This window comes from Macrotis lagotis, chromosome 4 (genome assembly GCF_037893015.1).
Source record: "Macrotis lagotis isolate mMagLag1 chromosome 4, bilby.v1.9.chrom.fasta, whole genome shotgun sequence".
Taxonomy (NCBI): Eukaryota; Metazoa; Chordata; class Mammalia; order Peramelemorphia; family Peramelidae; genus Macrotis; species Macrotis lagotis.
The window spans coordinates 42457929-42484239 of NC_133661.1; the positions used below are offsets into that span (position 1 = coordinate 42457929).

The 26311-nt window shown below is 32.6% G+C and overlaps 1 protein-coding gene and 1 long non-coding RNA gene across 2 annotated transcripts in view; one reads left to right on the top strand and one right to left on the bottom strand.

Annotated features, from left to right (window-relative positions):
* Positions 1-17301: 17301 nt before the first annotated feature.
* LOC141520795 (uncharacterized) overlaps positions 17302-26311 on the bottom strand; it is a 78182-nt gene continuing 69172 nt past the window's right edge. Inside the window, exon 4 of the long non-coding RNA XR_012477744.1 lies at positions 17302-17415. This is a non-coding gene — a long non-coding RNA (uncharacterized LOC141520795). The remainder of the gene's footprint in view (positions 17416-26311) is intronic.
* Positions 19962-20897, top strand: LOC141520442 (olfactory receptor 13A1-like). The gene has a single exon (XM_074232086.1). It carries the CDS (start codon positions 19962-19964, stop codon positions 20895-20897), a length of 936 nt encoding a protein of 311 aa, XP_074088187.1.

A 26311-nucleotide genomic window follows, 5' to 3' on the forward strand; every position in this document is an offset into this window, starting at 1 on the left:
TTATACATGGCTTTAATTTCTTCAGTTGAAAACTGTCTATTCATATCCTTTGATCATTTATCAATTGGGGAATGATTTATAACCTCAAAAATCTGTTCCAATTCTCTATACATGTTAGAAATGGAAGATATATGTCAACCCCTAGCTGTGAAAATTGTTCAGTAGCTTTCTGTTTTCTCTTCTAATCTTGGCAGCAACGATTTTTTAGTGCAAAACATTTTTACCTTAATATAGTCACTGTCCTTCATTTTGCAATTTATAAAATACTCTATTTCTCATTTGGTCATTAATTTCTCCACTTCCCATAAATTGGACAGAGTGCTTTTGGTCTGCTAATTGTCTATAGTATCACCCTTTATGATTAAATTCTATATCCATTTTGACTTCATTTTGGTATATGGTATGGTTCTGTGCCTAGTTTTTGCCATATTACTTTCCAATTTTACCAACAATTTTCATCAAGTAGAGATTTTCTTATCCAAGGAACTAATGCTTTTGAGTTTCTCCAACAATAGATCATTGTGATCACTTTGCTATTGTTTCTTTTCAGCCTTTTAAAATTCTCTAATCCATTATTCTCTTTCTTAACCAGTACCATGCCACTTCATAGTAGAATTTTGGATCTGGTAGAGTTAAGTCACCTTCTTTTATATTGTTTTTCATTAGTTGTTTTGATATTCTTGATCTTTACTTGTTTCATGGGGATTTTTTTACTACTCTTTCTTGCATGGTAAAATAGTTATTTAGAAGTTTGAATTGTGTGACACTGAACAAGTAATTTAATTTAGGTAGAATTATCATTTTTATTAAATTAGCTCAACCTAATCAGGAGCAATTGACATTTTTCCAAATTTTAGATCTTCCTTTATTTGAGTGAAAAGTGATTTGCAATTATGTTCATACAGTTTCTGGATTTGTCTGGGAGGTAGATTTTGAAGTATTTAATGTATTCTGCTGTTACTTTATTTTTTTAAAGTTTTTTTAAGTTTTTGCAAGGCAATGGGGGTTAAGCGACTACCCCAAGGCTGCACAGTCAGGTAATTATTAAGTGTCTGATTTGAACTCAGGTACTCCTGATTCCAGGGCTGGTGCTCTATCCACTGTGCCACCTATTTGCCCCTGCTGTTACTTTAAATGGAATTTCTTTTTCTATCTCTTCCTCTTGGACTTGTTATTCATATATAGAATTGCAGATGATTTATGTGGGGTTTTTTATATCTTTCTACTTTACTGAATTGGTTAATTTTTTCTACTGTGTTATTTCCTCTTCTGTTAATCTGGGAAGTTTGTAATTTTGTTAATATTACTCCATTTCACTCAGATTATCAAATTTATTGGAAAAATAACAGAATTATCTCTTACATTTCTTGCTCATTAGTGATGAGTTCATTCTTTTCCTTTTTGATACTGGTTATTTAGTTTTCTTCCATATTTTTTAAAATCAGATTAGCCAAAGGTCTATTTTATTGTTTTTTTCATAAAACAAACCCTTAGTTTTATTTATTAGATCAATTTTTTCTTGTTTTCAATTTTATTAATCTCTCCTTTGATTTTCAGAATTTCTAATCTGATCTTTTTGGGGGGGGCTCTTTAATTTGTTCTTTTTCTAGCTTTTCTAGTTCCATACCCAATTCATTGCTCTCCTCTTTCTCCTTTTTATTCATATAAGCATTTAGGGATATAATCGTTCCCCTGAAAACTACTTTGGCTGTATAACCATAAATTTTGTTATGATTGTTATCCTTTTCTTGGATGAAATGATTGTTTATTTCTATGCTTTAGTGTTTTATCCAACCATTCCTTAAAATTAAGTTTTGTATTTTCCAATTAATTTTTGGTTTATCTTTCCCTGGTGCTTTATCATATAGAATTTTTATTGCATCATGATCTGAAAGGTATACATCCATTTTTTCTGCCTTTCTACATTTGATTTTTAAGTTTTTATGCCCTAGAGCATGATTGGTTTTGGTATAGGTGTGATGTATTGCAGAAGAATACATATATATGTATATATATATGTATATATATATATACATATATACGTATATATATATATATATATATATGTATATCTTTTCCAATAGCCATTATGTTTTCTCCCCACATAATTCATGTCTAAGTTTCCTAAGATTTTATTCAGTTTCTTAACCTCCTTCTTGTTTATTTTGTGGTAAGATTTTTCAAGTTCTGAGAGAGGGAGATTGCAGTCTCCCATATTAACATTTTGCTATCTATGTCTCATTGCAATTCATTTATCTTCTCCTCTAAGAATTTAGATGATATACTACTAGGTGCATATATCTTTAGTAATGAGATAGCATCATTGCATATAATAGCTTTTGAGATGGTGTCATTTCCCTTCTTATTCTTTTAATGGGATCTAAGTTTGCTTTTGTTTTGTCTGAAATCAGAATTGCTATCCCTGATATTTTTGCTCCAGTGTATGTGTCTCTGCATCAGATATTTTATTTCTAAACATTATATTACAGAATTCTGATTTTTAATCCATTCTGCTATATGCTTATGTTTTATGGGAAAGTTTATCACAAATACTTTTTACAGTTAAGATTATTAATTCTGCATTTTCCTCCATTTTATCTTTCTCCATTTATAATTTTATCTTTTCTTTTCTCTTATTCATACTCACCAATGTTTTGCTCCTTTGCCCTTTAAATTTTTAACTTTCAGTTACTTTTCACTTATTTCTTCACCCTCCCATTTAACAGTCACTTCTTCACTTTTCTTTCCCTTCCTCTGTAGAGCTGGATAGATTTTTAAACCCAGTTGGAAATTTACCTTGTTCCTTCTCTGGGCCAAATCTATTTTTTTACTTAAAGATTTTATTTGGAGTTTTTCAATTTTTCCCCGCAATTTTACTTCCCTCCCCCACCCACCCCAGAAAGCAATTTGTCAGTCTTTACATTGTTTCCATGATGTATGTTGATCCAAATTGAGTGTGATGACAGTGAAATCATATCCTTAAAGAAGAAACATAAAGTATAAGAGATAACAATATCAGACAATAACATATCAGGTTTTTTTCCTAAATCAAAGGGAATAGTCCTTGAAATTTGTTCAAACTCCATGGTTCTTTATCTGAATAAAGATGGTGTTCTCCATTGCAGACAGTCCCAAATTGTCCCTGATCGTTGGACTGATGAAATAAGCATGTCCTTCAATGTTAATTATCACCCTCATGTTGCTGTTAGGGTGTACAATGTTTTTCTGGTTCTGCTCATCTCACTCAGCATCAGTCCATGCAAATCCCTCCAGGCTTCCCTGAATTCCCATCCCTTCTGTGAGCTAAATCTATTGAATAGGAATTACTTAAGGTTCACACCCTCTCATCTTTCCCTTAACAATCATAGGTCTTTGACCCTCTCCACCTTGTGTTTTTATCCACTAATGCCTAGACTTCTCCTTTTATATGTTTTTCTTGTTTTAACCCTGTCTTATTTCTTACATCCCTTTTATCATATTCTACTCCTTCTATCTGACCAAAAAAGAAGTACTATCAATGGAAGTCCCTTAATCAAAGGTTTTTTACTTGACAACATGGTAAGTTCAAAGTGCTATCAATCAGAGATCAATCAAAGCTTGATTGATTGATTTCTTTATTGACTGATAACTAGCATTGCCTTAAAGTCACCCTAAGTTCCCTCTCCTCTTCTGTCTCATTAGAAATACACTTTTCAAGAGTCATGAATCATATCCAATAATAAAATTTAATACTTACCCCCTTTTTTAAGTACCCTCCATGGACACACAATTTTCATTGTCCTAAACATCACACAAGGCCAAATTATTTCATGAATTATTTGTACCACTCCTCTAAGCATACACTCTCCCAGACTTCCTGCAATTGGTAATTATGCCTTCCTTAATTAAAGTATGTAATAGAATGAGATCATTTCCCCATCTCTTTAGGTCCAGTCCTTCTACATAGGTTCCCATCCTTTTGGCCCTATGGTACTACAAACCTCTAAGCATACAATTTCTCCAACATGATCATTTGTTTTAATTTGCATTTTCTAAACAGTAAAGATTTTGAGTATTTTTTCATATGATTATACATGGCTTTAATTTCTTCATTGAAAACTGTCTATTCGTATCCTTTGATATTTATCATTGGGGAATGATTTATAACCTCAAAAATCTGTTCCAATTCACTATACATGTTAGAAATGGAAGATTTATATCAACCCCTAGCTGTGAAAATTGTTTACTAGCTTTCTTTTTCCCTTACTAATCTTGGCAGCAACATTTTTTAGGCAAAACATTTTTACCTTAATATAGTCACTATCTTTCATTTTGCAATTATAAAATACTCTTTTCTCATTTGGTCATTAATTTCTCCCCTTCCATAAATTTGACAGAGTATTTTTGGTCTGCTAATTGTCTATAGTATCACCCTTCATGATTAAATTCTATATCAATTTTGACTTCATTTTGGTATATGGTATGGTTCTGTGCCTAGTTTTTGCCATATTACTTTCCAATTTTACCAACAATTTTCATCAAGTAGATTTTTCTTATCCTAGAAACTAATGCTTTTGAGTTTCTCCAACAATAGATCATTGTGATCACTTTGCCATTTTTCTTTTGAGCCTTTTTTAATTTTCTAATCCATTATTCTGTTTCTTAACCAGTACCATGCCACTTCATAGTAGAGTTTTGGATCTGGTAGAGTTAAGTCCCTTCTTTTATATTGTTTTTCATTAGTTACTTTGATACTTGACTTTTACTTGTTCATGGGGGATATTTTTTTTTACTACTCTTTCTTGCATGGTAAAATAGTTATTTAGAAGTTTGAATTGTGTGACCCTGAAGTAATTTCATTTGTAGATTCATTATTAATCTCAACCTAAACAGGAGCAATTGACATTTTCCCAATTTTTAGATCTTCCTTTATTTGAGTGAAAAGTTATTTGCAATTATGTTCATACAGTTTCTTGGATTTGTCTGGGAGGTAGATTTCAAGGTATTTAATGTAGTCTGCTTTTACTTTTTTTTTTTTTAAGTTTTTGCAAGGCAATGGGGGTAAGTGACCTGCCCAAGACCACAGCTAGGTAATTATTAAGTGTCTGTGGTCTGATTAGAACTCAGGTACTCCTGATTCCAGGGCTGGTGCTCTATCCACTGGCACCTTTTGCCCCTGCTGTTACTTTAATGGAATTTCTTTTTCTATCTCTTCCTCTTGGACTTGTTATTCATATATAGAATTGCAGGTGATTTATGTGGGTTTTTTATATCCTTCTACTTTACTGAATTGGTTAATTTTTTCAACTGTTTTATTTCCTCTTCTGTTAATCTGGAAAGTTTGTAATTTTGTTAATATTTCTCCTTTCACTCAGGTTATCAAATTATTGGCAAAATAACAGAATTTTCTCTTAAATTTCTTGCTCATTAGTGATGAGTTCATTCTTTTCCTTTTTGATACTGGTTATTTAGTTTTCTTCCATATTTTTTAAAATCAGATTAGCCAAAGGCATCTATTTTATTGTTTTTTTCATAAAACAAACCCTAAAAGTACCTTATATCCATACCCCTCCTAATTGCTCTTATAATATTAAAGGTTTTAAGAGTTATAAATATTATCTGGCCATAACTTTATATTCAATTTCTTAATTTTTTTCCTTCTCTCTTTTTTAAAAAAATTTTTATGTTGTTCTTTTATCTTTTAATTTTTCAAATTTTTTTAAACTCTGGATTTTTAATTTAATTTTTAATTTAAAATGTTCTCAATTTTGCTAAAGATTCATTATCATCCCCTGAAAGATTACATTCAAATTTGTTGGGTAAGTGATTCTTGGTTGCAATCCGAATTATTTAGGTTCTGAAATTAATCTTAGTAATTTAGTACCTTTGTGACCTTAGTCAAGTCACTTTACTGGAGCTGATTGTTTTTTTCCCCTGCAAAAGAAAAAGTTTGTCTTAGGGCAGTCTCAGGTTTCTTTATCTCCATATCTCTGATATAAAGGTTAACAGTACCATATTTACAGATGAAAAAATCCTAGGATCAAAGAAGACTTGAATTGTTTAAGGTCAAAGAACTTAAATGTGTCTGAGCTGCAAATCACAGCAGGTTTTCTGATTCCAAGGTTGGTAATTAGCTGTTGTTTCTCTTTTTTCTGCACTATTCATGATAATCTTTTAGCTTATCTGTATTCCAGTACATAGTACAGCTTCATATATTGGGTAATTAATAAATGCTTCCCTAATTTAATAGGAAGAAGCAATGCAAATAATACATGCTCCTTGTCTTCTGGGAGGAAATGTAGTGAAAGTCAAAGAAAGGGAGAAAATCTAGTGTGAAATAGGAGAAACAAATGGTTAAAGAACAAGGATGCCTATGTTTGGGAAGGGATATTACTTCAGGTAGAAGGTATTAAGGAAGGAATTTTACATTCATCTCATTTAAGGCAGATGCTAATATTATTTTCAATATATAATGTTACCAGTTAGCAAAAATTGTTATTTGTACATATTTATTGTAAGCTATCTATTACTACCCCAAATTTTTTTGAATTTCAAGGGAAAAATCTACCTTTTGTTCTTGCTAAAGTTAAACTGACTTGTTTATTGGGGTGGGGGTCCTTTCCTTTTGAAGACATCTGCTGGTGAATATAGAACACATCTGGTGATCAAATAACAGAGAACAAGCAATCAGTGGTGACAAAATTTGTCCTGGAGATTTATTTTGAGACAATTTCACTTTAGGTGGCTCTCTTTTGTATCTTATTCTTCCTTAATATCATGGTCCTGACAGGTTCTTCCTTCTAGTGGTAACCAGAACCATAGATTCAGGACAACAAACAGTTCATGTATTTTCCTCCCCATGTCAGATATCATCTGAACCACCACAATTCTGCCCAAATCCCTGGAGAATCTTTCAGACAAGAAATACATTCCCTATGTTGACTGCATGACTCAGTTGTCTTTCCTTACATGGTTTTTGGGTGCTGAACTCCTGCTCTTTATGGCTATGGCTTATGACAGATATGCTGCCATCTGTAACCCCCCTCCATTATACCATGATGATGAGGAGAATGATTTGTATCCTCCTATCTGTCAGTGTCTGGGCCATTAGTGATATCAGCTCATCAGTACAAACTGGCCTTATAATACAGCTACACTTCTATGGCCCAAATAAAATTGAGCACTTTTTGTGTGTAATTCCCACTTTGCTCCTGCTCTTCTGCACCTCCACATATCTGAGCAATATCACATGCATATGCATATTTTAAAGTGACATTATTTCCTTCCACATTCCCTTTCCACTCCCGTGCCTTCAAAACTGCTAAATATTATAGAAATACATTTTTGTTTAACATGTTTGCAAATTATTCATTTTTGTATGAGTAATTAAGGTTATGGGAACATTAAGAAAACCATGTGATGAAAAAGAAAAGCATAAAAGAAATTTTTAAAAATTGAACATAATTTTCATTCAGATTCTGAAAGGGTTTTTTTTTTTTTGGTTGGTTTTTGTTTGGTTTTGTATTTCTTCCTCTGGATGTGCATAACATTGTACATAACAGATCTGCTGGTGTTGTCCAGTTCTCTTAACTGATAAGAGGAGCTACAGCCATCATGGTTGATCAACTCACAATGTTATTGCTAATATTTACAATGTTATATTGGTTCCTTTTCCTATGCTCAACATCAGATCCTATAACTCATTCCAAGCTTCTCTAGAGTCTGATCATTCCTGGTTTCTTATAGAATAGTGATACTCCATAAAATTCATATACCGTAAGTTTTTCATTCAGTTCCCATTTAATAGGAATCTCCCAATTCTGAATTTTTTCTGCTATAAATAGTTTCCATGAATATTTTGAAACATATGGTACTTTCTCCATTTTTATGATTTCTTCTGGCTTTAGGCATAATCTTAGAATTATTGGGTTAAAGGATATGAACAGTTTTAATGATCTTTGAGAAAATAGTTTCATATTGCTCTTCAAAATGTTGGATCAGTTCACAACTCCACCAACAAAGCATGAATGGCACAAGTTTTCCACAATTTCTCCAACACTGATCATTTGTTTTAATTTGCATTTCTCTAAACAGTAAAGATTTTGAGTATTTTTTCATATGATTATACATGGCTTTAATTTCTTCATTTGAAAACTGTCTATTCGTATCCTTTGATAATTTATCAGTTGGGGAATGATTTATAACCTCAAAAATCTGTTCCAATTCACTATACATGTTAGAAATGGAAGATTTATATCAACCCCTAGCTGTGAAAATTGTTTACTAGCTTTCTATTTTCCCTTACAATCTTGGCAGCAACAATTTTTTAGAGCAAAACATTTTTACCTTAATATAGTCACTATCTTTCATTTTGCAATTGATAAAATACTCTTTCTCATTTGGTCATTAATTTCTCCCCTTCCTATAAATTTGACAGAGTATTTCTTGGTCTGCTAATTGTCTATAGTATCACCCTTCATGATTAAATTCTATATCAATTTTGACTTCATTTTGGTATATGGTATGGTTCTGTGCCTAGTTTTTGCCATATTACTTTCCAATTTTACCAACAATTTTCATCAAGTAGATTTTTCTTATCCTAGAAACTAATGCTTTTGAGTTTCTCCAACAATAGATCATTGTGATCACTTTGCCATTCTTTCTTTTGAGCCTTTTTTAATTTTCTAATCCATTATTCTGTTTCTTAACCAGTACCATGCCACTTCATAGTAGAGTTTTGGATCTGGTAGAGTTAAGTCGCCTTCTTTTATATTTTTTTCATTAGTTACTTTGATATTGACTTTTACTTGTTCCATGGGGGATTTATTTTTTTTTTTTACTACTCTTTCTTGCATGGTAAAATAGTTATTTAGAAGTTTGAATTGTGTGACCCTGAATAATTTCATTTGTGTATCTCAACCTAAACAGGAGCAATTGACATTTTCCCAATTTTTAGATCTTCCTTTATTTGAGTGAAAAGTTATTTGCAATTATGTTCATACAGTTTTTGGGTTTGTCTGGGAGGTAGATTTCAAGGTATTTAATGTAGTCTGCTTTTACTTTTTTTTTTTTAAGTTTTTGCAAGGCAATGGGGGTGAAGTGACCTGCCCAAGACCACACAGCTAGGTAATTATTAAGTGTCTGTGGTCTGATTAGAACTCAGGTACTCCTGATTCCAGGGCTGGTGCTCTATCCACTGAGCAACCTGTTTGCCCCTGCTGTTACTTTGAATGGAATTTCTTTTTCTATCTCTTCCTCTTGGACTTGTTATTCATATATAGAATTGCAGGTGATTTATGTGGGTTTATTTTATATCCTTCTACTTTACTGAATTGGTTAATTTTTTCAACTGTTTTATTTCCTCTTCTGTTAATCTGGAAAGTTTGTAATTTTGTTAATATTTCTCCTTTTCACTCAGGTTATCAAATCTATTGGCAAAATAACAGAATTTTCTCTTAAATTTCTTGCTCATTAGTGATGAGTTCATTCTTTTCCTTTTTGATACTGGTTATTTAGTTTTCTTCCATATTTTTTAAAATCAGATTAGCCAAAGGTCTATCTATTTTATTGTTTTTTTTCATAAAACAAACCCTTAGTTTTATTTATTAGATCAATTTTTTTCTTATTTTTGATTTTATTAATCTCTCCTTTGATTTTCAGAATTTCTAATATGATCTTTATTTTGGGGCTCTTTAATTTGTTCTTTTTCCAGATTTTCTAGTTCCATACCCAATTCATTGATCTCCTCTTTCTCCTTTTTATTCATATAAGCATTTAGGGATATAATCTTTCCCCTGAAACTATGTTGGCTGTATCCCATAACTTTTGGTATTATTGTTATCATTTTCTTGGATGAAATGATTGATCATTTCTATGCTTTAGTGTTTTATCCAACCATTCCTTAAAATTAAGTTTTATATTTTCCAATTAATTTTTGGTTTATCTTTCCCTGGTCCTTTATCATATATAATTTTTATTGCGTCATGATCTGAAAAGTATACATCCATTTTTTCTGCCTTTCTACATTTGATTTTTAAGTTTTTATGCCCTAGAACAGGATTGGTTTTGGTATAGGTGGGATATATTTCAGAAAAATATCATATATATCCTTTCCAATTTCCATTATGTTTTCTCCCCACATAATTCATGTTTAAGTATCCTAAGATTTTATTCAGTTTCTTAACTTCCTTCTTGTTTATTCTATGGTAAGATTTTTCGAGTTCTGAGAGAGGGAGATTGCAGTCTCCCATTATTAACATTTTGCTATATATACATATATATATATATATATGTATATATATATATATATATATATATCCTTACAATTCATTTAGCTTCTCCTCTAAGAATTTGGATGACATACTACTAGGTACATATATCTTTAGTAAAGAGATAACTTCATTACGTATAATACCTTTTGAGATGGTGTCGTTTCCTTGCTTATTCTGGTAATGGGATCTAAATTTGTTTTTGCTTTGTTTGAAATCAGAATTGCTATCCCTGATATTTTTGCTACAGTGTATGTATATGTCTTGGCTTCAGATGTGGTATTTGTAAACATTATATTACAGAATTCTGATTTTTAATCCATTCTGCTATCTGCTTATGTTTTATGGGAAAGTTTATCGCAAATACTTTTTCAGTTAAGATTATTAATTCTGTATTTTCTTCCATTTTATCTTTCTCCATTTATAATTCTATCTTTTCTTTTCTCTTATTTATCCTCATCAATATTTTGCTCCTTTTCCCCTTTAAATTTTTAACTTTCAGTTAATTTTCACTTATTTCTTCACCTTTCCATTTATGAGTCACTTCTTCACTTTTCTTTCCCTTTCTCTGTAGAGCTGGATAGATTTTTAAACCCAGTTGGGAATTTACCTTGTTCCTTCTCTGGGCCAAATCTATTTTTTTAAAGATTTTATTTGGAGTTTTTCAAATTTCCCTCCAATTTTACTTCCCTTCCCCCACCACAGAAAGCAATTTGTCAATCTTTACATTGTTTCCTTGATGTACATTGATCCAAATTGAGTATGATGAGAGAGAAATCATATCCTTAAAGAAGAAACATAAAGTATTAGAGATAACAATATCAGACAATAACATATCAGTTTTTTTTTACTAAATCAAAGGGAATAGTCCTTGAACTTTGTTCAAACTCTATGGTTCTTTATCTGGATACAGATGGTATTCTCCATTGCAGACAGCCCCAAATTGTCCCTGATTGGTGCACTGATGAAATAAGCATGTCCTTCAAGGCTAATCATCACCCCCATGTTGCTGTTAGGGTGTACAATGTTTTTCTGGTTCTGCTCAGCTCACACAGCATCAGTCCATGAAAATCCCTCCAGGCTTCCCTGAATTCCTATCCCTCCTGTGGGCCAAATCTATTGAATTAGGAATTACTTAGGGTTCACACCCTCTCATCTTTCCCTTAACAATGATAGGTCTTTGACCCTCTCCACCTTGTGTTTTTATCCACTAATGCCTAGACTTCTCCTTTTTATGTTTTTCTTGTTTTAACCCTGTCTTATTTCTTACATTCCTTTTATCATATTCTACTCCTTCTATCTGACCAAAAAAAGAAGTACTATCAATCAAAGTCCCTTAATCAAAGGTTTTTTTAATTGACAACTTGATAAGTTCAAAGTGCTATCAATCAGAGATCAATCAAACATAGATTGATTGATTTCTTTACTGATTGATAACCAGCATTGCCTTAGTCACCCTAAGTTCCCTCTCCTCTTCTGTCTCATTGGAAATACAATTTTCAAGAGTCATGAATCATATCCAATAGTAATATTTAATACTTACCCCCTTTTTTAAGTACCCTCCATGGACACACAATTTTCATTGTCCTAAACATCACACAAGGCCAAATCATGTCATGAATTATTTGTACCATTCCCCTAAGCATACACTCTACCAGACTTCCTGCCATTAGTTCCCCAACTATGGTAATTATACCTTCCTTAATTAAAGTATGTAATAGAATAAGATCATTTCCTCATCTCTTTAGGTCCAGTCCTTCTACATAGGTTCCCATCCTTTTGGCCCTATGGTACTACAAGCCTCTAAGCATCTAGGAAACTAAAATAACTATTTAACTATTCTCTAAGTACTGAATCCTCTGAAGGTCATTCCTATAAAATTTACAATTGATGGCAAGTTATGGGAGACATTGTTTCTGGACAGCTCAGCATAGTATGCCCTTATCAGAGAAAGTGGTAAGCACTATTAAGAAGGCAGAATGAAAATAGGTTAAAGGAAACATGAGACACATAAGTTTAGGGTAACCACCCAAGCTTTTCCCTTGGACTATTTCTCTAGAACATAATGATGTCATTTGTGTCTTCATCAATAAAAGGACAAGAACCAAACATGCCCATATCCTATAAATCCAGTTTCTTCACCTATATTAAATGCTTTAACTATCCAAAGAGAAATACAATTCTCAAGAATTACAAGTATTTTATCTTTCCTTGTAGGTTGGAATGGGATTTATTCTTCTTGAGTAACATTTCTTTTGTTTTTTGTTCACCTTCCATTTACCTATGCATTTCTTATGTTTTGTATTTGTAGATTGAGTTCCCTGTTCGGTTTTAGTCTTTTTATCAGGAAACTTTGGAATTCCTCTAATTCATTGAACACCATCTTTTTCTCTCTGACAGAATACACTGAATTTTAGAGGGTAGCAATTTCTTAGTTATAATCCAAGGTCCTTTACCCTCCAAAATATAATATTCCAGGTACTCTGGTCTTTCAATGTTGAAGCTGATAAATCCTGTGTAAATCTGTTTGTGTTTCCTTTTTTCTTTAAATTTTTTTCTCCCTTGCTTGCAGTATTTTCTCCTTTAGTTGAGAATTCTGGAATTTGTCTTTGATTGTCCTTGAAGTCTTTATCCCAGGATCTATTTCTAAAGGAGTTCTGTGTATTCTTTCAATTATCTCTTCTGAATTTATTTTCTAGGTCATTTGTAGTTCCTAAAAAGTACTTTTCATTTTCCTTAATTTTTTCAGCCATACTTTGATTGATGGAATCTTATAATCTCATAGATTCACTGGTTTCTATTTCTCCTATTCAAATTTTTTAGGATTTTATTTTTTTTCACTTAGTATTTGTGTTTGCTTTTCCAATTACTTCACTTTACTTTTTGAGGAGTAGTATTCCTTTTCCATTTGGTTGATTGTAGGTTGAGATGAGTTGTATTCCTTTTTCCAGTTGGTAAATTTTATTTTTTGAATAGTTACTAGTTATCCAGTTGGTTATTTTTCTTTAAAAGGAGTTGATTTTTTGGTCAATTTTTCATAATTTTGCTGTATAACTCATTTCTTTTTTTCATTTTTCTTCTTCCTCTCTTCTTTTATTTTTGAAATCTTTTAAAAACTCTTCAATGAGATTTTGGATTTGAGTGCAATTAACTAAAGTTTTCAGACTTCCCCTGTAGGTAATTTTTCCACTGATTTCTTCTTCTGAGGTGACATTGTTGTCATCTGTATCTGCATAGTAACTTTCTATAGTTAGGTTTCTTGTCACTGTTTAAATAATTTTGATTGTTTGAGCTATGCTTCTGTTATATAGGGAGTATAGACCCAAGCTTTTCATTCTGGGACTGGGGTCTGATCCCTGGGATATCATTGTGCAATATATTGGCTATGCAGCCCAGGCGCTGCCTTTGCATATAGTTGTTTCCTCTTTTCTGTCAAGGCTCCTGCTCTTCTGTACTTTGTTCCAAAAACCAGTCGTATCATTTGTGTTAGTTTTTCCAGGGTTCAGACTTGTTTTGAGGTTGGGCCCTTCCTGTTGGTTCACTATTGCTACCTACCACTACCTATGCTGTTGCAAGCTGTTGTGATCTCAATTGCACTGCAGTCAAAAACCTCCTACATGCTTTTCTGCTCTCCCACCTAGCTTGGATTTACTTTTTCTTTTCACCCAAAAAACAGATCTTCACTGAAAATTTTCCATGATGTCTACAGTTGAAAACGTTTCAATCTTCTCTTTTTTTGCTGTGATCTATAGCTTTAATTTCTGTGTAGAGGCTTCATATAACAATATATAATGAAAAAAAATCTGGGTGTATGCTAACTTCATATCACCATCTTGGCTTCACCCTGGAATAATGTATGAGTTTCTAAAATGATTCATAAATACTCAGCTGACCATTTTTTCTACAATATAGGTAAACACTCCTCATGGAATTTACAATTATTAGTATTAATCAAAGGAAAATTATACATCACTAGTGTCCGTTGTAGTACATAATGTACCAAAAGTCAAGGCTATGGTCGAGTTAATTTGTAATATTGAATTATGATATACTAGCAAAGTAATTAGCCATGGAAAGTAAAACAAGGAAATCTCAGCCACATCACCAATCAGTAGAAAAATTTTCCATAAAATAAATCTCCAGATAATTATTGATTTCAATAGAAACATTTTCCAGAAAGTAAATTTCAAGAACATTAGTGTATAAGATAAGAAAACAAAGCTGTGAAACCTTTTTTCTTTCCTGGATAGAAGATTACTTTTTCCAAGATCTCCATAAATTCTCTCCCAAGAAAATAGCTATTTTTCTTGTACTCATTTCTTCCTTTCCTTCACCTTTGGAATAAACCATGAACTCCCATGTGATTACCATTTTACCATATATACAACTGGTTGTCATTGATTCATACCATCTCTACAGTTCTATCTACTGATGGTTCTCTAGTATCCTTGATTTTTATTTTTATACTGACAGCCTTTTGTAGCTCTACCTTATAGCTGCCCTTTCTGATTTGAGGGAGTATTGATGGAACCCTTGAGAGACTCACTGGTCAATACACTTCAAGTCGTTTAATACATTGACCTCCATTGTTTCCCAGGTTCATGGTCCCTCACAAGTGGACCACAAAAATGTTTCCAAGATGACTCTAATTTTGATAAGTTGCTCTTCTCAACATAATGTTGAGATATGTGCATAACTGAATTCATAACTTCCTTTCCTTGGGATTCATGCAATATGTCTCTTAAACTCCCCTGCACTGACTCTCTAAAGCTGGGGAATAAAACCTTTGAGATTATTGAATCAATTAACATTTATTGAACACTTTTGATGGTCAGACACTGTACTATTTGCACAGTCTGAAAAGTTCCTGACCGTGAGGTCCAGAGAAAGGAAGGAATATCCTAAACCTGATTACTGATGACACAATGGTGAGACCTTACAGCTTTTATTCCCTGGGACTTGCTAATACATTTCAGTTCATCTAAAGCCCACAAGTGGTAGGGGTAGCTAGGTGGCACAGAAGATAGAGCACTGGCCCGGGAGTCAGGAGTACCTGAGTTCAAATCCAACCTCAAACAATAATTACCTAGCTGTGTGACCTTGGGCAAGTCAACTCAACTCCATAGCCTTGCCAAAAATTAAAATAATAAAATCCACAACAGGTAGCAAATGAGTATCAATAGAGTGTTGCCTTGCAACAGTTCCTTTCGAAATCAGAATTATGTAGTTTTCACTATTGATTTAGGAAGCAGAAAAGCTGACTTATAGGTTCAGTTTTATTCTATGGCTTTACTTAATTCACTTTTTCTCTTGGTATCTTAGTCTTGTGATTTGTAAAATGAGTGTTAGATAGATGATCATTAACAATTATTCCTCTTCTAAAGTTCTGCAAATGATTTTTAAGAAATTTTTCTCCTAGAGAATTGACCTGGGATTGAGTTTATATCCCAACAGTACTCACAACACCATCACCATCAGCTAATTGTTCCTTCAGGATCCTTCCCACAGAAAACTGATGGAGAGAATCCCCTGTGGCCTATGTGAATCTAACCCCTTTCGACATTATCCTATTTTCTTAAAAGCTGATTCATTCTTTGTTTGCTCAAGAGTGGTCTTATTAATGGTCAGAAATCTTAGTGTTATCATGTCTTTTATGCTATTTGTCTTGAATTACCTAAAATGATTCTCTTCACTCAACTTTATTAAAGACAAGGCTTAAGGATAGCATTAAGGGACTGCCAGAGTACTGCCTCCATTTAATTACATTCACAGAAAAGTTCCAGGTGAGCACAATCCTGATGGCTGTTGTGATGTATGAGGTATAGTCAATAAAATAAAAAATAATGACAAGAGGTTATATTGACTTAGCCTGAAAGTAGTAGATAGAACAATAGCCTGGTTTCTCACCTGGATTCTGCCACATACCTACCAGTTAAAGCTTGATGAAGTCTCAATATCTCTGAGTTTCAGTTTCCTCACATGAAAGAATTTGGGCTTGGAATAGATATTTAAGGTCACTTCAATCTTTAAAAGTATCTCTTATTTCTGACTTCAGTTTTCTATATCTTAAATGCTTCATTTGTAATAAAATGACCTCTCTAATAATTTTTAAGTCTAATATTCATGATCTTACATCAGTTCTCAAAGTAGTTATCTCCCTCCCTCACCAAGGGTAGGTAGTGAAATATCAACTTAACTGATGATCCTTTATCATTAGATCTTCATCATTTTGCCATATTTTTAAGAATGTAGGGAATCTCGAATAACTAACCAAGGAAGATTGGAAACCATTTTGTAAATTATTTGCTTAGAAATCTGCTTGAGATACTGAGAGGTTAAATAAATTTCTTGTCCATGGACACAGCATCAGTATGTCTGACTCTCTAGCTGCTCATTTCTTACCTAGTAATTTTGGATATTTTGAATATTCTCTCCTAAATGACCAGCATTAATCCTTAACTATCTACCTCTTTTTAACTTGGTGTGTATATGCATACATATATCCATAGATCTATATATAAATATATATATATATATACTCATATCTATAGTAATATACTCGTGTGTGTATATATATATATATATATATATATACATATGTATAAGTATATATACACTGATATTCACAGATGCCAAATGGTTTGATCTCTTGCAAGTCATTTAATACTCTGACCCTCAGGACAGAAGGATTTAGAAGGGAAGACTTTTCAGAGTTTTTCTAACTTCATCCTAAGTTTTGATTTGTAGTTGATATAATCAACCAAAAAAAAGCACTTAATTAGCAAGTAGGTTTTTTTTTAAAAATGTCTATTTTGTGACAGATACTCAAAGTATTTCTTTTTAAGCTGTTTGAGAGCTCAGAATTGGTGTTGGCAGGATCAGATGATGTCTGAATAACTGGGTTTATACCCACTTATGTTTCTCTATCTCCTTCCATTCATCATGAAATATAAGTTATACAAATCCTATCTCCTGTCTGATTATTTTTGTGTATTATTATGTAAGATTTTCACAGGAAATTAGGTTAAAACATGATTAATAAAAAATCACAGTTCACAAGTTTATTAAAAGCAGTAGATTCACTCATGGACTCCAGGTCAAGAACTATTGTACAAGGTGACAGTGTCTTCTAGAGGAAGATTTGAACTTCATTTTTCTGAGGTCTTTTCTGGAAGGTTCAGAGAGAGTCGAAAAGTCATATTAGTACATCACACAAGGCACTAGAGCGTTTTTGTTAGAGATCTCAAACTTGTGAAACCAATCCAGCCTGATATTGTGTAAGGTGGTGGAAATTCTGAGGCTAGTGAAGGGAATGTTTTTTCCTACCTAATTGCTCTACCATCTATTCCCTTTTACATTTGGGCACTGGGGGGGGGGGGGCAGGGGAGGGAATGGGGATAATTATTACGCTTAATTCATGAACTGGAAAAAATGAAGGTTTTTCTCTACTATTCAGTCATTCTTACCTTGTCCTTCTAGCCTGGGAGACTCCCTATTCCATATAAAAATTCTCATCATTGGAATCTTGGTAATTAATGATTTTAGCTACTATTTAAGATTTGTTGAAATAGCCTATGGGTTGGACCCTGCCTCAAGTGTCTCCCTGCTGCAGTCCATCATCTACTCAGATGTGAAATTAATATTCAGAAAGTGAAGATGTGACTAACCCCCAAAATAAACTCTAGTTTTATCCCTATCACCTTTGAATCAAGTAGGAACTCCTTTGTCTGACATTCAAAGCTCTTCTGAAATAGCCCCTCTTCTATCTATTCAGTCTTCATGGACCTCACTTCAAAAGAGCCCTAGTTCCCAAGCATTCTATGATTCCATGGCATAGGACTTCTTGCTGATTCTCTCAGTTTCCTATTTTTAGAATGCTCTCCCTCCTCGTCTTCCTGTTGTCTAGGAACTCTAATGAGAGAGAGAACATACAACCAACTCTATATAAACTTGGTAGAAACAGGAGAAATTGGAGACAATCGCAAAGCATTAAGATGATCAGAAAAGGCTTCTTATAGAAAATAGATTTTTAGGTGGGACTTGAAGGTAGCACAGAAAGTGACAATGATGAGGGAAGGATTCAAGGTCTTAGAGAGAGTTTTGTGAGAGGGACAGCAAGGACAGTGTCACTCGATCAGAGAGTAAGTAGAAATTGTGAGAACATAAAATAAATAAGAAGATTGGAGAACATTGAAGGAGGGCAGATTCTGAAGAGCCTTGAGAGTCAGAGGGTATTATATTTGATTCTACTGAAGACAGAGAAACATAGGAGTTTATTGAATAAGTTGGAGGTGTTATGGTAGATTTGGAAAACTAATTCGACATTTGAGTAAAGAGATTGAAGGAAGTGTTAGGGAGAAAATTGAAGAAGGGAGATTACCAGAAGGTTTTGAAAATCATCTAATCATGATATGATGAGAGCCTACATTAAAGTGGTCATAATGTCAAAGGAGAGACGATGTTCATGAAGTATTTCTCTGTAGTTTATGATGTTTTATATGAATTAATATGAAGTTTACTCTGAGTAAAATGTCATGAAAATCAAATAAATATGATTTAGCAATACATTGAATATAGGGAAATGAGGGAATGAAAATCCAAGAATGACATCTGGGTTGTAAACAGGACATCCTGGGAGGAAGGGAGTAACCTTATGTGTATTAAGAAAATTCAGCAGGGAGAGGGTTTAGAGGGCAAAGTGATAACTTCCGTTTTTAACTTGATTTTAACATATCTGTGGGACATCCTGATGGAAATGTCCACTAGATAGTTGAAGTGGCAAGACTGAAGGTCAAGCCAGAGATATGTTTTATATTTTTTTAATTTTATTTCAGGTTTTTTAAGGCAAATGGGGTTAAGTGGCTTGCCCAAGGCCACACAGCTAGATAATTATTAAGGGTCTGAGACCAGATTTGAATTCAGGTCCTCCTGACACCAGGGCCGGTGCTCTATCTGCTTTAGCACCTAGTCACTCCCTGAGATATATTTTATTGTATGAATCATCAGATAACTTCAATTCGTTGCTGGTCATTGTCTTTGTATTCAGGTACCTCAGTTCACATATGTTCCTATATTGGCATGAATCCTGAGCAACAACAGCAGTGATATTGTTTGGGAGAATCAGAAGACCCAGAAGAGGTTTTGGTGAGAACCTGCTTCTTCTTTCCTTGGTATTGAATGTGTACAGAGACAATTTCCTGTCACAGCCTGCAGTTCAGGAAAGAATTGTCTAGAATTCTGTGTTCCTTAGAATTTGATGATTTCCTGTGTGACCACAGATCTATGGTAATGGTAACTCAATAGCATAATTTTTTCTTTCAAATTGGGGGTAGAACCATTAAACATCTTTAAATACTTTTTTATTGAAAAAGAAAACCACGAGGAAAAATATCCCCCAAAGTCACATAAATGTCCCTGACATCAGCCATGCCTCACTCTTACAGAACTGAGTATATTGGGGTTGAATTTCAGCATTGCAATCACCCTCTTTAATTCCTACCCATGGTAAATATGAAGTTTGGTAAAAAAAAAAATCTTTAAAATAAGCCAATAAAATCCTTCTTTATCATCATTTCACAGGTTTTATTTCTCTCCACAAGAACTCAGTGTACCCATTAATGATTCATCAGGGACTCAACAGTCACTACTGGTCTTCTAACTACTTTGAACTTATCAAAATCCCCCATGCCTTTGACTAATCAATCACCGAAACTCATGACTTTTAATAACCAGACATTTGTCACTGAATTCATCCTGCAGGGCTTCTCTGAAAACCCTCTCCTTGACATTCTTGTTTTTTGGATCTTTTTATTCCTCTATATCATGACACTTCTTGGCAATTCCCTCATTATTGCTTCAATTTGGGTCACTCCAGGTCTTCATACACCCATGTATTTTTTCCTGATCAACTTGGCCTTGTTGGGTATCATTTGCACAACCACAGTGGTGCCTGAATTGTTGAAAAACCTGATGGAGGAGAATAAAACCATCTCCTTCATTGAGTGCATGACCCAGCTCTTTGTCCTCTCTTGGGCAGTGAGTTCTGAGCTCATTCTTTTCACAGCTATGGCTTATGACCGGTATGTGGCTATTTGCAGACCCCTGCATTATAGCACTCTGATGAACAACAGGATCTGTGCGGTATTGATAGCTATTGTGTGGATTATGGGTGGAATGAATTCTGGATTCCACACAGCACTGCTTACACAATTATCTTTTTGTGGTCCTAATATCATTGAACACTTTTTCTGTGAGATCCCCCCAATCCTGCCACTTTCTTGCTCCTCAACAAAGCTGAATGAGCATATGGCACTTGTGGGAGATCTCCTCCTGGGTGGTGCCAATTTCCTTCTGACCACAACGTCCTACGGTTTTATTATTGCCAATATCTTGAAGATCCGTTCTGAAGAGGGGAAGAAGAAGGCATTCTCTACCTGTTCCTCACACCTCATGGTGGTCTCGATGTACTATTTTTCTGTATTTTGTGCCTATATAAGTCCTAGTAACAACTATTCTCCTGAAAAGGGAAAGGCTACGGCTGTGCTATATACAACTCTGAGTCCTGTCATAAATCCATTAATTTATACTCTGAGGAACAAGGATGTCAAGGCAGCCCTCAGAAGACTCTTTGTGAGGTTGTTCTCATTTTAGGGTGCCTCTAATTGTAGGTACTACCTGTATGGCAGGGACCTTAACCTGGTATTCATGTACTTAGAAACTTTTTTGATAACTATATACTTATATAATAATAGTGTTGTAGATAGGGTACTAGGCTTAGGGTCAGTAAAACTTGCATTCAATCCCAGACTCCAGCAGTTACCAGCAACCCATAAACTCCTCCCTGCCTCAGTTTCCTCATAAGTAAAATGCTTATGATATTACTTCTCAGCACTGAAGATGCAATGAGATGATGTTTGTAAAGTACTTTGCTAACATTATAGAATTATGTGAATGCTATTACTCTTACTATTATTATGTTCACTTCTTTTATAATCATATATTTTGTCTAAAGGATTATTTTGAATAGGTGGTCATAAACTTTACGAGAATAACAGAGATCCATGATAAAAAAAAACATTAAGAGCACTAATTAGTTACAAATGAAAGGAAAATGAAAATTGCTAGAAAGATAAACTTTGTGATCACTAGTGCTATTGATTTAGGCATAAGCAATGAATATTTTGATCAAAGTGTATGATGTTCTAGGGTTTGAAAAAGTAGGAACTCATATCATTTTACTCTTGAGAGAAGCCCGGGTTTTCAATTGAATAAGGCTTTAGCATTTTGCACGTGTTTCTTTCTAGACTTACCTGAACAGTGCTACATTTTAATAACTATTTTGCATGGTAGGTCAGTGTCCTAGAAAAACTACTGTTAAATAGCATTGCTCAGGGACACTTCAAACTCTCTGGGGTAATACAGAGAAACAATGACTGATCTGAGCAGCTGAAAAAGTCACTGCTTTCACCCAGATCTCTGGCACTTCATCTGGAACAAATAGAGGCCTTATGAGTGTTTTTAACTATAATTGTCTTAAGTGAATATTGAAGATACTTGAAATTCTATTTGAGTACTTGCCCATATTTTTAGGTGGCATCATAGAAAGAATTTTATAGATTTAGATTTGAGTTTTTAAAGATTTAGAGTTGAGAATGTACTTAAAAACCATCTAATCCCATTCACTCTCTTTGTAGATGAGGAAACTGAGTCCTCCAGATGTCAGTGATTCACTAAAGTGATTCAGGAAGTGAGTGACAGGTAGTATTTGACCACAGATTATTTGAGTGCTTTTGTTTTCAAAGTACCACATTTCATATTGGCCTTGTAAGTGTGACTGAGTAGTGTAAAAAGATATGAGTCCTGACTCCTGAGGCTTTTCTTTCTGTATCAATAATCCTGAGTCCTGAGTCTTTTCTTTTTGTATCAATAAACACTTTTATGGTACATGCTATGTTTTTTTTAAAGTGATTTTAATTTAATTTTTGGAATAAAGTAAACATTTGCATAATATGGAATATATAATTTAAAAAGATGAATGCACATTAAATACACAATGCAAAAACTTGTTATTCTCATAAAAATATAAGAAAATTTCATATAAATTTCCTTTTTTCCTTTTTTTTCTTCTCTACTCTACACCTCCATCAAGTCTAGAGATCATCACTAACATATGTTATATCATATATACAAATAGGTAAATATATGTAAATTTATTCTCTATAAGTCAGTTTTTTTCTTTAGTAGCAGATTGCATCTTTCTTCAAATGCCCTTTCTGGTTAATTCGGTTATTTATAATTGTCAAAATAGCTCATTCATTCAATGTTGCTTTTATGGAAGTATTGCTATTGCTGTATACAATATTTTCTTTGTTTTGCTCATTTGACTTCTCATTTCACTCAAAATATCCATATTTTTGTAAGATCATTGAGATCTTAGATCTTCATCATTTCTTCCACCACAGTAGCATTCCACTGCAATTATGTCCCACAGCTTGCTCAACTGTTACTCAATTGATAGACAGTATTGCAATTTCTAGTTCTTTACCATCACAAAATGGGCTGATATTAATTAACATTTTACAAACCATAGTGTATCTTTTTCCTTTTTTCCCTAATCATTTTTAGAAATAGACTTAAAGGTGGTATTGCTGGTTCAAATGAAAGAAACATTTTAATTTTTGTATGGACATAATTTCTCAATGTTCTGCAAAATTGTTGGTTCAGTTCATGCTCCAATTTTTCCACATTTCCTTCAATCATTTTTATTTTTCCCTTTAATTACTTTATGCAGTCTGGTAAGTATAACCACCTTGATTGCACATATTTTTCATTTCTCTAACCAATAATGGTTCAGAACATATTTTATATGGTTATAAATTGTTTCAGATTTCTTCCTGTTCATATCTTTTGATCATTTATCAATTGAGGAATTACTTTTCTTATTGTTGATTTGACAAAGTTCTTTAGGTATTTTTGATATGATACTTTTATCCGATAAACTGTTTAAACTTTTCCTTGCACTTTTCTGCTTTCCTTCTAATCTAGTTACATTTTATTCTTGTACATAAATTTTTAATATAATCAAATTATACTTTTTGCTTCCTACCTCATTTATTTATGAATGATTTAGCTCTCCCTAAGCAGAATGAGTTATATGTTCTATGTTCTTCTAATATTCTTGTAATATTCCTCTTTATATTTGGATCATGAATTTACTTTTACTTTTACCCAGTTTGTATAATTCGTCTTTTCAATTTTCCCAACAATTTGAATGAATCAATGAATTCTTATCCCTAAATTCTTATCCTTGTATTTCTGATGGCATTGGTTTAGTTTTGCAAAAACTTTTTAATTTAACATAATAAATGATATCCTTTACATTTTATATCCTTTACATTTATCTTTTTTGCTCTTTAATTCTTCCCTTATTCATAAAACTGACAGTTGAGCTATCACAAGTTCACTTAACTTGCTTATGTTTTCAGTCTTTATGTATAAATCATATATATCCATTTTGAACTTATTTTGGTGTATTATGCAGGATGTTGGTCTCTGCATATTTTCTGCCATCTTTTTGGGGGGGGGGGGTTTCCCAGGAGTTTTCATTAGATATTAAATTTTGATCCAACAACCTGGATCACCAGATTTAACATATACTAGATTACTATGATCCCTTTCTATACTGTAATTTGTGCCTAATTTATTATACTGATTCATTATTTAATTCTTAACAAGTGCCAGATTGTTTTGACAACTGGTACTATATAATTTAGATTGAGATCTCTTATATTTCGACTTCCTTCTTTTGCATTTTTCATTCATTCTTTTGAAATCCTTATGCATTTGTTCTTTCAGAAACATTTGATTTTTTTTTGCTCTAGAAAATAATTTTTCATAGTTTGATAGGGTACTGGATACATAGTTTAATTTAGTAAAATTGTCATTTTTATTATGTTGAGTTGACCCAGCCATAAGGAATTACTATGTTAGATTTTTTTTTGTAAAATTATTTTATAGCTGTGTGCATATAGTTTCTGAGTCTGTCTTGGCATATAGACCCTCAAATATTTTATGTTGTTTACAGTTACTTTAAATGGAATTTTATATCTAACATTTGTTGCTAGATTTTCTTGGTAATACTTAGAAATGATCATTTATTTTGGTTTGCTTTGTATCCTGAAACTTTGCTAAGGTTTTTAAAAATTCAAAATAGTTTATTTTATTTTATTTTCATGGGTTTTCTAAGCATAACATCATAGGCAAAGACTGAATTTTTCCCTCATTGCCTATTTTAATACTTTCAATTTCTTTTTCTTCTCATTGCTTACTATAACTAACATTTCTAATACAATATATTAAATTATAGAGGTGAAATAGGGCATCTCTCTATTTATTTCTATTGTCTCTAATGTTTTTTCTGAAGAATGTGTGCTACATTTTTTCAAATATTTTTCTGTATCTATTTAAATAATAAAAAAATATTTCTGTTTACTTTTTCTTGATATATTCAATGATGTCAAACATTTTTCTATTATCAATTAGCTCTTTATTTCTATTTTAAATCCCTCATGGTCATACTATATGATTCTTGTGATATGTTGCTGAAATCTACTTGCTAGCTTTTAATTTAAAATGTTCACATCTAAATTCATTAGGGAAATGGGTTAAAAATTGTCTTTTTCTGTTTATGCTCCTCTTTATTTGGATATCAGCACCTAATTTGAGTATTGTAGAAGCAATTTCACAGAATTCCTACTTCACCTATTTTCCAAATTATTTATTTCTTTAAAAGTTTTGTTGAAACACTTATGAATACATCTGATCCTGTGATAGTTTCTTTGGAAGTTCTTTAATGACTTGTTAATTTTCTTTACCTATGTTCGCATTATTTATTTCATTTCTTCTTTTGTTAATCTGGGTAATATTTATCTTTATAGGTATTCATCCATTTCATTTATAGGCCAAAATTGCTCCTTAAAGTTGTCTTAATTTCCTTTTCATTGGTAGTGACTTCAACTCTTTCATTTTTACGCTACTAATTTGGGAATTTTCTTTACTTTTTTAAAATCAAGTTGATCTACAAATTATTTTAAGACTTTTGTAAACTAGCTCCAGTTTTATTTATTTATTTATTCAATTCATTTTCAATTTTATTAATCTCTCCTTTGGTTTTACAAAATTTCCAATTTAGTGTTTAATTGGAGTGTTTTAATTTGTTTTATGTTTTATCCACTTAACTTTTTCATTTGTATGCCCAATTGGTTGAACTGGTCTTTAAGTAACACTTTGGCAGCATCCCATAAATTTTTGAATGTTTTCTCATTGTTGTTATTTTAAAAAATGAAATTATTAGTTGATGCAATGATTTTTTATCTGTTCCTTTCTTAGGATTACATTATTTGTTTTTCTAATAATTTATATTTTTACTTTTCAGTATTGAATATAATTTTTCTTGCATTATGATCTGAACAGAATGTGACTGCTATTTCTGCTTTTTGGCATTTGTGTGACTTTTATGTCTTAATACATGTTCAATTTTGTGTGTGTCTGTGTAGGTGCCAAGTACTTCTAAGGAAAAAAAAGTGCATTTATGTTTCCAGAATTTTATTCATCTCTTTAATTTTTTGATGGATTTTGTAGTTACATTTATATAGTTCTGAGACAGAAAGTTGAGTATTGTTTTATTATTCTCAAGTATTGTTTTATTATCTAATTACTCTACTAACTCATTAAATTTCTCCTTCAAAAATATAGGTGATATACCTTTAGATGAAAAATGGTTAGTATTGCTAATAGCTTAATTGACCATAGAGCTTTCAGCAAGATACAGTTTCCTTATTTATCTCTTTTAATTGGCTTTTATTTTGGCTTTTGTTCTGTCTAAGATCAAGGTTATCACCCAGGCTTCTTTAGCTTAATCTGAAGCATAAGGGATTTTGCTTTAGGCCCTTACCTTTACCCTATGTAAATCTCTCTGCTTCAGATGTGTTTCTTGTCAACAACATATTTTAGGATTCTAGTTTGTAATCTATTCTGCTGGTCAATTTCATTTTATGGATGATTTC

What these genes read in the sequence shown, in the direction of transcription:
- LOC141520442 (XM_074232086.1), top strand. Translation starts at nt 19,962, where the DNA reads ATGACTTTTAATAACCAGACATTTGTCACTGAATTCATCCTGCAGGGC.